Source organism: Podarcis filfolensis (genome assembly GCF_964270895.1).
Source record: "Podarcis filfolensis genome assembly, chromosome: 3".
Taxonomy (NCBI): Eukaryota; Metazoa; Chordata; class Lepidosauria; order Squamata; family Lacertidae; genus Podarcis; species Podarcis filfolensis.
The window spans coordinates 40,788,847-40,804,443 of record NC_139606.1 but is presented as its reverse complement, the minus strand read 5'-3'; the positions used below and the strand labels follow the sequence as shown (position 1 = coordinate 40,804,443).

General features: G+C 39.3%; 1 protein-coding gene across 9 annotated transcripts in view; it reads left to right on the top strand.

Annotated features, from left to right (window-relative positions):
* Positions 1-15,597, top strand: part of PHIP (PHIP subunit of CUL4-Ring ligase complex) — a 63,785-nt gene that overhangs the window by 7,333 nt on the left and 40,855 nt on the right. For all 9 annotated transcript variants that reach the window (XM_083608098.1, XM_083608094.1, XM_083608099.1 and 6 more), the window contains exons 5-9: positions 7,798-7,948; positions 8,034-8,132; positions 8,839-8,999; positions 11,978-12,199; positions 12,662-12,762. In XM_083608098.1, coding sequence (XP_083464224.1) covers positions 7,798-7,948; positions 8,034-8,132; positions 8,839-8,999; positions 11,978-12,199; positions 12,662-12,762 — 734 coding nt within the window. The remainder of the gene's footprint in view (positions 1-7,797; positions 7,949-8,033; positions 8,133-8,838; positions 9,000-11,977; positions 12,200-12,661; positions 12,763-15,597) is intronic.

Here is a 15,597-nt window from a genome sequence, read left to right as displayed (position 1 = left end):
ATGTTATTAATTAATTTCATGAAACAATGCCTTTTTAGAAATGGATTTTTTTCTGTCAGAAAAATATATCAGTGGACAATTTTCTGGCACACATCTGTAAGTATAGTAAGAATTAAATTAGACTCTTGGCAGTGATAAATGCACTCGCTAATTGTGGTAGCACAACATTGAGGATGATTCATATATGACCCTTACTATGATAGGTGTAGAGTTGTGTTGGGAAAGAAATATTTGTTTAGAAGTTCACGATAGTTGCTTTTCTGTCTGTGCTATAAGATTGCTTAGTGGAAGAAAGAGTTATAGCATTTGGCATTCTTGTTATGACGTAGCTGGCATAGTATTTTCCAGCTGTATATATTCTGCATACTGGATTGGAGCCAGATTAATTTATTTGCACTTTGATTTTGAGTGAGAGTGTCAAGTATTTCTCAGAAAGCATATACAGAACAGGAAAAGATATGGAAAAAGACACCTAAACTGATTTAAGGACTGGAGCACTTCCTCTGCAATGAAGTACTAAAGCAGTTGCATTTCCTTGTTGAGAAAAAAGAGAGAGCGTGAGGGAATAAGGAAGTTGGTAACATTTTCTTATTTTAGAGTGAGGCTGGTAGCTTCGAGGTTAAGGACTTTCTCAGTGGTAGCAACTGAGGATGATATTGGTAATAACAAGCTGCAGAAAGTTTTTGAAAATTGCATGTGCTATTGCATGGTTTATTTTCCTACTATCTATTGTGTTTTTAAATGGATTGAATTGCTCATTGTTTAGATCTTTTTTAGAAAGATTTTTTTCTGTGGCCCCTAAATCTTTTTCTGATTTCATCTGTTTGGAAGCATCTCACTTTTTGGTTTTAATGCTTTTAGTGGCTGTGCTTGGTTATCATTATAGGAATGAGCCACACTGAGCCTTGAACTTGTGTTCTCCCTCTCCTCTGGCATGGCTCTAAGGAAGCTTTTGCTTCCATTTTTGATTACTTACAACTTGTCATTATGTCTAAATCCTAAACTTTTATTAATCTTAACTATGGTTTGTTGCTTCAAACTATGCATACACCAGAGCCATGTTTTCATTTACTCATGGTTTTCTTGTTTGCTTTTTTTAATTGTCTGTTGCTATTACTTTAATTTACAAATTCTAGGGAGTAAAACTACATTTAAAAAAACAACTTAAAATAAGTTTAAACTGGTTTAGATTCATTGTTGCAAATTCAATACTTACAACAAAAGTGTCTATGAATTTTTGTTCTTAAAAGCAGTTTGGGCGAGAGCTAATAACTGTGCAGGAAGCTCCTCTGCCACCACCAGTTCATGCTTGCTGAGAAGCTACTTGCAATTGTTGGAGAACCAGGAGCTAATCAGAAGCATCAGTTGCATAAATCCTGGTGCATGCACAAAAGTGCTTGAGGGGATGTATGGGGATATTTAGATGCTGTTGTTATTTGCACACTTGTAGTACAGTACCACATTTTCAAGAATGAATTGAGTGCTTAGAAGGAGAATGAATTTCATCCCTCCAAATGTTAGTTCCAATTGTGGTTATACTTTTCTCATGCAAACTAATTGATATCAGTTACATTTATTTTTATGATTATGTGTACATCTCCCCCATAGTAAAAAATATTTTTACTTTTATTGACAAGGAAATAATACTTTCAAACCTCTACCCATGAAGGACCTGTGCATTTGTGGCCCTTGCTTTGTCTAGATCAGGCATAGGCAACCTTCAGCCATCCAGATGGACTACAATTCACATCATCCCTGATCACTGGTCCTGTTAGCTAGGGATCATGGGAGTTGTAGGTCAAAACATGTGGACGGCCGAAGGTTGCCTTTGCCTGGTCTAGATGTTTGGATGCTTGAATTGTCACACTCTTTGGGAACCTGATCAGTGTTATATATTTGTATCCTGTCTTCCTGACTGACAACAGACTTCTAAGGTATCTGAAAGTAGATGAAAACTGATATATATTAACAAATTAATAAGATTGTTTAAAGAGGAAGGACTGACTTTTATTTAAAAAGGAAGAGGGGGAACAGTGATGGCACATGTTCTCTTCCTTAGGCCTTTCTGTGTTTGTTTCAACTGCTGTTCTCTGAAGGTTCCATGGAAACCATAGAGGATAGTAGACCCCTCCCTTGTTTGTTACCTATAAATCAGGGCCAGGGAATACCAGATGTTTCAGTCCCCAAGAGAATAGAGCATCTTCTCACATGGGCAGCTGGACAATCAGCAACTCCTAGCGTTTTCTGATGATGGGGGCCTGATGAAGGTTTTGGGGGGACGATGATGGAAAATGTCCTGTTCCTGAGCTTTGCTACTGATGCTGTGATTCTTTCAACTGCTGCTTTTAAAAGTTCCGTGTTAACACTATGGGTGAATAACACCTCGCCACAAAAGAGTATGCTACCTTATAACCCATGATCAGCTACTACCAGCTAGATTAGTAATCATCTGATGTTGCAGCTCCAGACTTGCTATAATTTAGTTCACTCTAATGGTCCGGTATTTTTACCCTGATTCCTTCAGTTCCCCTGATCACTGGCAAATGGGTACAGATTATAATTTTCATGGAGCACATGACTGAGTTCTTCCCTCCAGCCCCAAAGAATTTTTTTCCACCAAGGGTTACCTTCACAGCTAAAGAAAGGATGAAAATTCTTCCCTGCAGGGAAGCAGTTGAATTGGTAGCAAGTACTTTTTAACTCTACAGTTGTTTTTTTAAAGTATTTTGGGATGCCTAACCTCAGAAGTTAAGGATGGTGTCATTGGATACATCCTTTCTCTCATACTAGTTGGAACATGGTTCCCTTCAGGTAATTGATCATGCCTGATTCTCATGGCAATGGCCTCAGTCACAGCAACAAGCTTTGACTCTGTTGCCTTTTCAGATTGAGAGCATGGACAGAATTCATGATGAATAGATTAATCAGATGATGCTCAGTCATGCACATTGTCCTTCTGCACAGCTCAAATTACCAGCCATGTCTATGGGTCTGTGGAGGATCCAGCTGGCTGGCTAACTGGATCCAGAGGCTGATGGCTTGCTGACACAACAGCTTAGACTTCCTTCCTGTTCACCTTTTGTGGTGCTTCTTTCTGGACATGATTTGGCCATCATGAGGCCCCTTTTATGTCTTTGAAAAAGCTATTCGACTGTGGGCTCAGTTTTCCATCTGGTGAGTGCTCTTGGCAAGGTACTCTGCGAGTCCTGTTTACTGCACAGATTTCTGGGGTGGCAGTCATCACATTATTCTCATCAAGGTTGGGGAGTAGGTTGTGGGGAACTCATCATTTCTTCTTTGTGGTACGAGGCCCTTGAAATGTCCATAGTCTTCCATGCATTTTGGCCTGCAAGATTCCCCTCGGAAATATCTCCTCATAGCATAGCAACCATTCCCAGAATAAGTAATTAGAGAAGTATGGAATCAGGTACTCTTGCCTCTGAACTTTAGCATAGCAGTGGGGCGTACACAGTGGCATCATTCCTACAGCAGTTGATCTCTGGGAGAGGATGATGATCTCGCAGGCTTCTTGGTCAGATGGAATGCTGATTGCACTGTGGTCCAATACTTGTTCCACTTCTGGGGATCTCTACCTCTGCTAACAACAAGTACCTCTAAATCTGTTGCTGAGCAACCATGGGTTGTTGGAGAATGCATTTCTTTTCAGGTGGGATGACTATTTCCTTTCATACTATCTTGCTGATAACAAGGACCATCACAAAGATAAGATGGACAAGATAGACTGCATTCTTTCCAAGACTGCCATGGTTACTGCTGTTTGCTGGACTTTTCAGACCTTTCTCCTTCAGATTAAGAGCAGACTTTCCTTCCCAACAATGTCAGATCTCAAGAGGATAGTCTATCGGGTCTTTCGGATGAGACTGAGGGGCACACAAACAGCTCATGTGGTCTTCTCTAAGGATCTCGCCTGACAAGGACCCCAGGGATGCTCTGGAAGAAGAACAATCCTACAGAGAACTCCTTTACACCTGGGACCTGGAAGAACTCTGTTTCATTGCTGATTAAGCAGAAGTTTGTTTTTTGTAGTTTTTCAAAGGGGCAGGGGAAACCTTAGGAGAAGTGGAAGTTTATGCAGTATTTTCATATAAAACAAAACTTCTCTGCTTTAACAAAATAAAATGCATCATAACTTAGAATATAAAATTGCACCATTTAATATATTTTTTATGAAATTTAAAATGGTGAACTGCGAATATCCCAAGTTTTAGTCTGCTTCTGTGGTTGGTGCTCAGTTCTTACTCAAACTTCCAGATTTTTCCTTTCAGGCTCTGGAACCCATAGTTCCTGTTCCACCTTTTCCCTGACTTTTTTTAAAATCATCCAGCAGGCCAGGGCAGTAAGTTACTTGTTTCCCAGTTTGTAGCCAGGTGTCTGTCACAGTCATTTTGAGGGAAAAGGTGGAAGGGACCATCTTTGAAAGCATTTCATTCTAAAAGAAAAACATATTTCATAGGACACTCACCCACAGTGTTCTCCCCACATTTCCCCTGGAAACATTTAAAATTTATTTTGGAGGGGAAATAATTCTTTCCTACTCTGTATTTCTGCCCCCCTCAACATGGGTCTTGACGTCTCTAACTTGACCTGTTTGGGCCTGGAGTATTTGCTGCATATGCTAGAGGGTTTTCAGAGCAGGTCAGCAGCTTTTAGCTAGGATTTCTCAGTGGATCCTATAAGTTCAGAAGCATTATGGCACTCAGTATCAAGGTTGGGGGGAGGCAGGAGAAGGCTGCTCCTAACCCTAATGTTTCACTCATCTTTCACCTTCTCGGTTTCAGAGATTGCATTTCTGAAAGCTGAAGCAAACTATCACCTATTGACAAAGAACTGTAATGAAGGCTACTCAAGTTCTTGTTCATCAGATCCTTGACCAAGTTTTTTTAAAAAAACAAAACTAGTTTTTGTGTTTCCTCAGCCTCTAACAAGAGTGCTGCTGTTGAGTTACCCATGACTCTCTATGACTTTCTCCAGAGTGCTAAGCTGTAAAGGGCTCATAGAGGCCAATTTTGTTACCCCAACATTTTGCGTCTCCCTCCATTTGACACTCTTTCCATAGTTTCTGGCGTATACTGAGTGTGCTCAGTCCTCATTCTGTTCTTGTGAGGTTTCTCTCTTGTACCTTCTGCAATCATGCTACATCTTCACCCTTTCCCCCCCTCAGTGTCTCCAATTTGCCTCCATTGCTGTAGGTATGGTTTTCCTATTGGAGGGATAATAAACCTTTTTGAAGCCATGCTATTTATCTTGGAGCGGTGAATTTCATAGTTCCATCATGTGTTTTATGTAAAAGTTTTTTTTATTTTTGCCTGTTCTGAATGTACTACCAGTATGTTCTGTTGGGTGGCCCTGAGTTCAAGTATTAGGAGAGAGGACAAAATCATTTCTCTATCAGCTTTTTCTACACTGCATAGGTTTATGCAACTGTCACACCTCACTTCTTAATCCGCCCAAACTAAAACACTGTAGCTCTTCCTTATAGGGGTGATGCTTTAACCTCTTATTTTGGTCACTGTTTTCCACATTTCATTGTAAAAGATATGGTACTGGAAAAATCTAACATCTGACATGCTATTTTAAGAACAGTAACTACTTTTTATGTATTGTTTTAGTTCAATTTGCATTTACTTACTTTTTGAGGATTATCTTAAATATGTTTTTAATGTTTCATATTTTATCAGTATTTTAATTTGTGTGGGTCGCTTATGTCTCTGGGTGAAAAGCGGAATATAAATATAATAATTATAATATTATTAGTTACTAGTGTCCTTTTTCTTGCTTGCTAATACTAAAGTAAGGCTGTAGAGGAATACATTAAAATTACATTTTTTCCCCCTCCTTATTCGGGGCCTTACTTTCTTGCTTCTAAAATTTTGCTTGCATATTGACTGACAAGCCTCATTCACAATCACAAAGGCATTTATATATATGCATGATAGAAAAATTGAATTAAAAGAAATGGGAGAAACCTTTAAAATTTTCTCTAGAAGCTATAACTGGTAGTGAGAAAAGCAAATAGAAGTAATTTTTCACTTCTAGAACTTTGGTTTTGATTGATTGTTATGCAAAGTGTGGCAAGAGCATGTTGTAAATTTAATTTAATTTCTTACTAAAAAGTTAGTGATGTCATTTAAATCCAGCAGTTTGTGTTAATTCAAATCATGCCCCAATTGGTTTTTATCCATTCACTTCGGTGAGTACAGCAAAATATTTTCCTGTGCACTATTTAAGTATGAAAGGGGGAGGTGTGCCACCTTTTTCTTTTTCTTTTATAAAAAATAGTCTGTTAGATGTGTCGTTCTGCAGCAGTTGACAAAAGTGCAGTGAGAAAAACACTACCACACCCATCTACAAAGGCAAGGTAGGGGGAGGGAGGACCCTTTAAAAACAAAAAATAGCTTTTTTAAAAAAATATCTTTTGTGCAACTACTTCAGTGAGAAGGGAGAAAGCTGGGTTGCTTGTCACTGATTACGTCATAAATTGTCTCCTGTAGATTGATGAACTTGGATAATGACATTTTCATGTGGCAATTAAAATAATAATGAACATTTTTATCTGGGGAGGAGTACTGCATTTTCCTGCATTCTGAATATAATAACCTTGTAACTTAAGTGCTATTGAGAGAAAAGACATGCAGATGTGCACACAAATTAGAAAAAATATTCTTTTAATATATAATAAACTAGTCATCTGGGAAAACCCGTTCGCTAAAAAGAGTATCATCACAATTGATACTGTTTGAGTATTTGAACAAGAAGTGCATGAATTGCATGATGGGGTTCATACTGAGAGGGAAAATACAGTGCGGAAAAGTTTCCCTGCTGAGATATAAAGAGTATACAGTTCTGTCTTTGCAGATCCAAATTTGGCTGCATTTGCATGTAATGGTAAGCCAGGGTTTCTGGCTTATTGTGGTATACTATAAATAAACAAAAAAATTTTTTTTTCCTTCCAGTAGCACCTTAAAATTTTTTTTTGTTTTGTTTTGACTATGGCAGACCAACATGGCTACCTATCTGTAACTATAAATAAACAGCGTGCTAGTTCACACTGTGCGATCACTCCTGCTTTGCTTCTCCTCTGGTGCGGTAAACAATCCAGGAAGCCTTGGCTTTCCATTATGTCCAAACCCAAGGATCTTGGTTTGTTTCTCCCTAATAAGTCCTGATCTATAAGTTAGCAACAAACCTATGGCTTAAAATTTGACGAGAAACAAACCTCAATCCCTGGTTTGGTAGAACTGACTTTGGTAACTGCTCCTAGATTGTAGAGAAACAGACCACAAGCCTGGGTTCAGACAGCATTACAAACCAGACTGTGAGGCAGCCAGAGTAAGGGAGGTGGTCAAGGGAACTTCAGTGTGCTCTAGCACACTCATTCATATTAAATGAATCAGGCCTATGTATGTGCAGTGTTTTAACTATCAAAACACTTTAATGTTAATGCTAAATACTATTACTAAAATATGTCACCTTGTTTTCAAATTGACTCATTATGATACTGTGTATTCAATACTATTTCTGTAGTGATTCAAATAATTTTGTTTGCAAAATCATAAATATTTTAAGCATTAGGTTAAGAAAAAATCAGTCTAGATGTTATTTGTTTGTGCACTCGAGTCCTCCTTTAAATACTGCTTTCATTGCTGTGTATACTAGAAATCATAGAAGCATTTCAGATGTCAAATACTGTCCCCTTTTCAAAACATCACCCCCCCGATAGTTTTCTAAATTAACAGAAGAGTATTGGATATTTAACTCCTGGTTTCTTCTTAACAGGTAAAATACTACAGACACTTGGCACCTGATCACCTGCTTCAGATATGCCATCGACTAGGACCACTTCTAGAGCAAGAAATTCCTCAGAGCGTTCCAGGAGTCCAAACATTATTAGGAGCTGGAAGACAGTCTTTGCTTCGCACAAGTAAAAGTATGGTCCCCCCACCCCCCAAATGACTTGAACACTTATTTTGTTATGTTTCTATGTTTATGTTTTATTTTATATAATCAAATAGGCTGCAAGCATGTGGTGTGGAAGGGATCTGCTCTTGCTGCATTGCACTGTGGAAGACCTCCAGAGTCACCAGTAAACTATGGCAGTCCACCTAGTATAGGTAAGAGTCTTACTAAATAAGTGTGTAACATTGCTAGTGCAGCAGTTGGATTTATGTCAGTAAGGTTTGGTGGATATTTGTTGCTGTAGTGTGTGTTACTTCTACCACTTAGAATTCTTCTGTATGTTAGTCCTAGTGCTCATAAATCCTGGTATGACATCTGATTTCAGGCTTTAGGAAGGCACCTACGTATTCAAAATAGCTGATTAGATGCCTTTGCATGTGTTTGTAACCATCACATCCCAGTGTCTGGGAGACTTCAGCACTGACTGAAACCTGCCAGACATTTGATTATAGTGTACATCTAATGAACATCTAATCCTGTGCCTACAGGATTATTTCTGCATGCTGTCTCTTTACACTCTTCTTTTTTTGCCCATCAGTCTAGGTAGCAAGTCCAAATTGCTTCCCTTTCTTTTAGTTAGTAGTTTCTGTGCAAGAAGGTACTTGGGAGTTTGGAGAAGATGACATGTTTGCAAGTTAGTATAGAAAATGGCCAAGAGGAAGTCATAATCTGTTTCTTCCCACATTTATTGACTTCCTATTGAATAGTAACAGTGAAAGAATTGGGGGATCACTGGTGGTCAACTTTTTACTGTCCAAAAAGGAACTATTTAGGAACCATTTTTTGTATTGCTTTAGGAATGGTATTTGGCTCTTTCTGGATAGCCACCTGACTGACATACAAAATGCTTTTTTTTAATAGCTGAAACTCTCTTTTCAAGAAAACTAAATGGAAAATACAGGCTTGAACAACTTGTTCCAACTGCTGTATATCAACATATGAAAATGCACAAGCGAATCCTAGGACATTTGTCTTCGGTATATTGTGTGACGTTTGACCGAACAGGCAGACGGATATTCACTGTAAGTGCAAGTTCATGAAAACGTGCATAGTCATGAAAATGTTTAAATATGTCTTTAAGGATGATGTACTGTACATATTACTATGATGCAAAGCAGGTAGGTTATGGCAAAAGGTTAATTCATCTCGTTAAGCACAGAATTTCTACATTTCTCTCTCTTATGGTGCTCTTGAAGGGGGGGGTTCTATGGAGCTTCTTCTGAGGTGCTGGTCTCAGCAGTCCTATTTCAGGACGTATATAATACTTTCTGTGGTGGTACAGGCCAGCCTCATAGCCTTCTTTTGACAAGAAGACCTGCTTTCTTTGGAAATAGTTGCAAAAAACAATATTTTACCTGGATATAAGCAGAGGGACATTTTGGAAGCAGGAACTTCCTGCTGGAGGAAGGAAATTCATTATGAACTTAACTGAGGGAGGGGACTCCATGGTCTGTTTCTGCTTGTTTTGCTATGATGTTTATTTCTTCTGTCACATGTGCCCTTGGTTGTGTTTTCTTCCTCTTCCTTTTCTGAGTGGATGAAAGCTACAGGGAACCAGGCAGAGGGCCTTCTCAGTAGTGGCGCCTACCCTGTGGAACGCCGTCTCATCAGATGTCAAATAAATAAGCAACTATCTGACGTTTAGAAGACATCTGAAGGCAGCCTTGTTTAGGGGAGTTTTTAATGTCTGGCGTTTTAATGTATTTTTAATCTTTTTTTGGAAGCTGCCCAGGGTGGCTGAGGAAATAGTCAGATGGGAGGAGTATAAATAATTAATAATAATAATAATAATAATAATTTCTGCTTCTGGCTTTAGCAGTTAATTTAGGTGAAAGATGGTATCATTTTTCTGTTTGTGTGGAAGATCTCACTGCAGTTGCAGTTCAGACTTCTGACTCTAGGAGAAGAACGTTTGACGAGTCATCTTGCCACTCCAAATATCGTAGCTTTGTTATTTCACTTTCTTCTTTATCACCTTGGATCAACCTGGGGTTAGTGAAGGTGATAATGATGGACTTTCTGTGTTTTTCTCCACCTGTGTACCTTCTCTTGTTCTGGATAGGAAAGATTAAAGGTTGATTGGAAGTGACTGGAGGATAACATGGAATAATTCCCATTTCAGTTGGATGTAGTAGGTATCCAAGTGAGTTGTGTACCCTCCTGCTGCTTGGAAGGCAGGAAACCACACATCATAAGTTTGCTGAAGATTTCCCCATCAGCTGAGTCTTCATTTCATTTCTTGACTCAGAACAATCTAGTTTCTTCTCCTCCATTGTGTTTATTTCTCAAGTTCAGAGAAATGGGTTTTTTCCTTGTATTACTCTATTTTTCCTGCCATTTTTGTCTTTGCCTCTTCTCCGCTGTTGCTGCTGTCTATCATTTTTTATGTAAAAAAGAAGAGAGAGTTTGTTCTATTCCTATGCCTTTCTCCTCTCAGACTTGCCCCTTACCTTCCTGCTGCTCAACTCTTGGCAAGGGAAGCGCCAAGTAAAGCATACCTTAGTGGTCAAAACCAAGTGGGCTGTCTGAGCAATGGCTGCAGTGAAATTTCCGCTGACTTCCTCACCCATTGTACTTGTTCATCAGGAGCAATCAGATTGTCTCCTGGAAGGGCTTCAGCTATCCTGGCTGTAGATGCAACTAGAGCATTGATTTCTGCCATTTCTCCTTTCACTCCCCAATTGACAAATCTGGTGTCTTCCCTGCTCCCCACAAAAGCAGCTAATACTGTCTCCTGCCCCTTTGTCTTCCACTCTTTGCCCCGCAGGCCTTAACTGAATTGCTTGTAACTGTGCAGTGCCTTATATGAACCAGCAGAGGGTGCAGAATCCCAACAACTTGATTGAAAAACACAATTGGATGGTGGGGGGCTTACTTAATGCAGCTCTTGTTGTAGGTGGCATGCAGAGTGTTTGGATAAAACATTGGAACATTGATGCCACTTCTAGGTCTAATATAGCAACAATCCTAGTGGAAGATTGCAGCATTTCCTACCTGCATGGCAACATAAAATGCAAGATTGCTGGAAAAGGTTAAAAGTAGTAGTGGCAATATTTGTATTAGTAACTTTAAACTATGGGTTCAACTTCCCCTGCCCCCAGACACAGTCATGGCTATATGCGCTTTGTAATTCTCTCTCTGTTCCTCCCTGCAATGTTTGGAGTTTTGGGGGAAGGCTTAGATGGGCTTGAACCCTTTTGTTCTGGTGATCATGATAATTGGTGATGGTTGTGGTGGCAATTTAAGTTTCTTCCTTTTTGCTTATTCTGCTCTAGTGAACAGCGCAGTGCTGGAAGTTGTTTATGTATGGGGTCACTGGGAAAGATGTCGTTTACTCTCCCCTCTCAATAGGCCCGTATAGGTGTCACTGAACCTCCTTTCATACATTCCCTTATTAAGAGAATTTGCTGTCAGACTTAATGTTGTAATGCTTAGATCTCAGCAAAAGTGATAATTAAAAGTAGGCAATCAGACTAAAAGGATTTTGGTTTTTCTTCTTCTCCATGAATTACCTATGCCAGCACTCATACACTGAGAACTTGTAAATGATAATAGGGATAAGAAATCTTTCTTAACACAATGCAGTAAATAGTTCCTAAAGGCTTATTTTAACAGAAATGCTGGCATTTAATGCAGTGTTTGGAATTCAATTTAATTGCGTTAATTCTGTAGCTTTGCCATCATATCATTAATGTTTTGCTCTTTCTTAATTTTTAGCATGTGTAACTTTTGCAGTTGTTGAAATATATATGCCTATTTCTGCTGTAGAAGGAAGGTGTGTGATGCTATTGGGCAGGGAAGGGAGGAGAGATTCACATTCGGTACAATGACTGAATAGGAATCTGAAGCAAACTTCCTTGCAGAAGGGGTTGCTTGGATCCAAATGAGTGTATATTAGGGTCCATATTAGGATCCATATGAAATCTGTATTGGAATCTCATAAACTAGCTAAGTGCCACAAACTTCAATTGGGCAGTAATTGTGGTTAATCTGTTTTAAGGGTTCTGATGATTGTCTTGTGAAAATCTGGGCGACAGATGATGGAAGGTTGCTTGCTACTTTAAGAGGACATGCAGCAGAAATATCGGACATGGCTGTTAATTATGAGAATACCATGATTGCTGCAGGGAGCTGTGACAAAATGATCAGAGTGTGGTGTCTCCGAACATGCGCCCCTTTGGCAGTTTTGCAAGGCCACAGTGCATCCATAACATCACTACAGGTAACAGTTTGCTTCCTTCTATGGCATGATTTGAGCATTATTAATGTTATCTTCTCACTTGTGGATATCTATGACACTTGACTTAAACAAGGCAGGGCTGCTCAGTCAGATATCAAATGCCTAGACAAATGTTTATGTGTAAATTGATAAGTGGGTTATTTTGCATTCCTGTTTGAAACAGTATAGGTTTTAACTGTTCTGAACAAAGACAATGGCAGGGGAGAAGGAATATTATTTGTGATTTTTGTGTGTGTGTGTGTGTGCGTGCGTGTGCGCGTGCGCGCGTTCTTCTGCCTGCAGTGAAGAGCTTTCTGACAGACTTATGCATGTGGCTGATTAAGTAACTTTTTATAGAAGTGGTAATTATGATAGAAATTTCACTTTATACTGAATCATTTGGATCACTTGTTTTCACTGTTTGCCAAAAATCAAGAATTATAAATAGCTTTATTTGTTTTGCAGTTTTCACCACTATGCAGCGGCTCAAAGCGATACCTATCTTCAACTGGGGCAGATGGCACTATTTGCTTTTGGTTATGGGATGCTGGTACACTTAAAATAAAGTTAGTTTCTCTCTTGTATGGTATTAAGCACACTATGGAATTAAACATTGCAGTTGATAATGGGTGGCTTTTGGAAGTTATGGGCTATTATTGTTGCTGTTGTTTAAATTTATATCCTGCCCTTCACCTGAGGGTCATAGGGTGGTTTCAGAATGAAAGCACAAACATGCATTATATAATAACAAACAAAACCATACCCCCTCTCAGTTTAAAAGGCCATAGATTGTTTAAATAGCCAAAGACCTTGGAGAAGGAGGTTTTTGCCTGGTGTCTAAAGAAGGCACCCGGGAAGCTTCCCTAGGGAGAGCATTCCACAAACAGGAAGCCACTGGAGAAAGAGCCCATTCTTGTGTTGTCAGCCTTCAGACCTCTTGTGGAGGAGACACACAAAGAAGGGCTTCAGATGATGATTGCAGCGTCTGGGTCGGTTCATGTTGGAAGAGGTGATCCTTAAGGTGTTGTGGTCCTGAGCCATTTAAGGCTGTGTAGGTCAAAGCCAGCACTTTGAATTGTGCCCAGAAACTAATTGGCAGCCATTGAAGTCGGATCAGGATCGGTGCAGTATCCTCAAACTATCCTGCGCTGGTGAGCATTTCTTATTCTCTCCCCTCCCCCCAAACTCTCCAGAGGTGGTTTTGTGTGTGCATTGGGGTCTGGAGGGGACAGGAGAAGTAGAGGAAGCTCCATAGAATTCTGCCCTAGGTTGTTTCTGTGTGGGTTGGTGCTAATATTATAATTTATATTGCTTTCTATATATCATAAAACGTAGCAGAGGATTCATACTAGCATAACAGAAAAATCCTATGCCTCTTCATTCATAAGTAAGCTACATTGTCTTCAGTGAGGCATGCTTCTTGGTTGATGTTCTTAGGATTATAGACTTACAGTTTATTCTTATTCAAGTCCCATTGAGTTTAATTAAACTTCTAGTTAAGTATGTGTAGGATTGCTGCCTAAGCCACGAATCTTCAGTGTTAGCGTTCAAAAGTCTCCTCCCATTACTATTTTTGAAGTGATGGTGCAGCATTTAAACACAGTCTGTTTACTATTTTACTAATTTCAGTTACAGCATCTTTTTTATTATAAAAACGTTTCAAAATGTCTGAGCTGAATGTAAACATCCATGTTAAGGCTACTAATGTAACCTCTTTGGTAAATCAGTGACTCTACTGGACGTCTTTGTGACATTGGGTGATTAACAGATGGGCAGCCTTAGACACCTGTCAAATTGGGCCATGAGGGAGGAAGATGAGAATCTAGCCCTTTGGCCACATTTAGTTCTCCACCCTCATTGTATGTGTCTACATTTTCATAGAGCAAAATGTAGGTAGGTAGCACGGGCATAGGTTTTAGATAGTGCTTCTATGCTGTATGACAGATCTATTTAATTACAAATCAGTACATTTTTTAACCACTATAGTACGTGTTCTTATACAGGAAATACTCTTAATGAAACTGACTTCAATAGGCCACTGATTCATGTTAGCAACCCTTGATTGGCTTTCTCCTATATTAGAGCATAAGAAAGGATGGGATTCTTGATTTGTTTATTGAAATACTCGGAGAATGTGCCTGGGATATATACCCGGGATTCACAATGTGGCTGTAGCTCTAGGGCATGTACCCACTGTGTGTTTGGAGACTTGTCTCCCTGTCACATATTTCATATTTATTGCAACAAACACCAATGTACCTGTAGTGCAGGGGAAAGTTTGAAATTGCTCTAGGCAAAAAGTAGACAGTTTATGAAATGACTTTGTAGTCCTTTCAAAAAGAAATAAAAAGGCATGGCTCTGGAAAATACTGACAATACCCAACACACAGATGTGGTTTCTAATGCATCACAGCCTTTATTTTATTACTAAGAAGTACTGTTCAGATCCCTGTAAAGAACTAAAACGTATACTAAAAACCTGTCTTCGGTAAGGTTGTATTTTGCTTTTCTGTTACAATGGAGTTTGCTTCATTATCCTAATTTGAATCCTACAATATTGCCCAGGGAATATAATTAAAGAAGATTTCCTACATGTTGTCCAGGCCTAGGGCTTGTGTCTAGATGTAGTATCAGAAAAACCCCCAGCTACTTCCATCATTATAAAGCATAATAATAATAATTTTATGAAATCTTGGATTCTGATGCACAGCATGGTGATTTTTGCAATTATGAAGTGAATGAGACTCTGATTTATAACAAGCAGTTGGTGAAGTACTGCAAGGAAAAAACCATGCCATCATTTTTTTAAAAAAACTCCCCCCTACCCCTGCCCCCTATAATAACATTGCATGGAGTTGGTTGCTGATTGCAACCTCTTTCTCAGAGATCACTAATAAACTAAAAACAGTTTAAAATATGCACCAGCATTCTCAATATCTGGATAGACTTATCTAAACAAAAATGTTTTGTACAAAGAGTACAGTGAAGGTGCATGCCTGATATCAATAGCCAAGGAGTTCCAAAGTAAATATGCCAGTTCTGCAAATTGAAGCTGCTGAGTAGGTGTATATGGGGTAAGGAGGTCTCACAGGTAAAGTGGCCCCAAGTTGTTAAGGGCTTTATATACTAGCAGTAACACCTTGAACTTGGCCTGGTAGCAAACTGGCAACTGGTGCAGGTCTCTTGAACACAGGTGCTATATGCTGACAGATCTCATTCCTGCTGCAGTGTTCTGCTTTAGCTGCAACTTCTGGATCAAGAACATGGGAAACCCCACGATGAGTCTTGAAATTACCAATCCTTTAACTTTTGGGGCTCGACTTTCCCTGTCTAGGAATAGCTGTAGCTGTTGAACCAATTGCAGGTAGTTCTAGCCACTGAGGCAACCTGAGCTTCCAGTG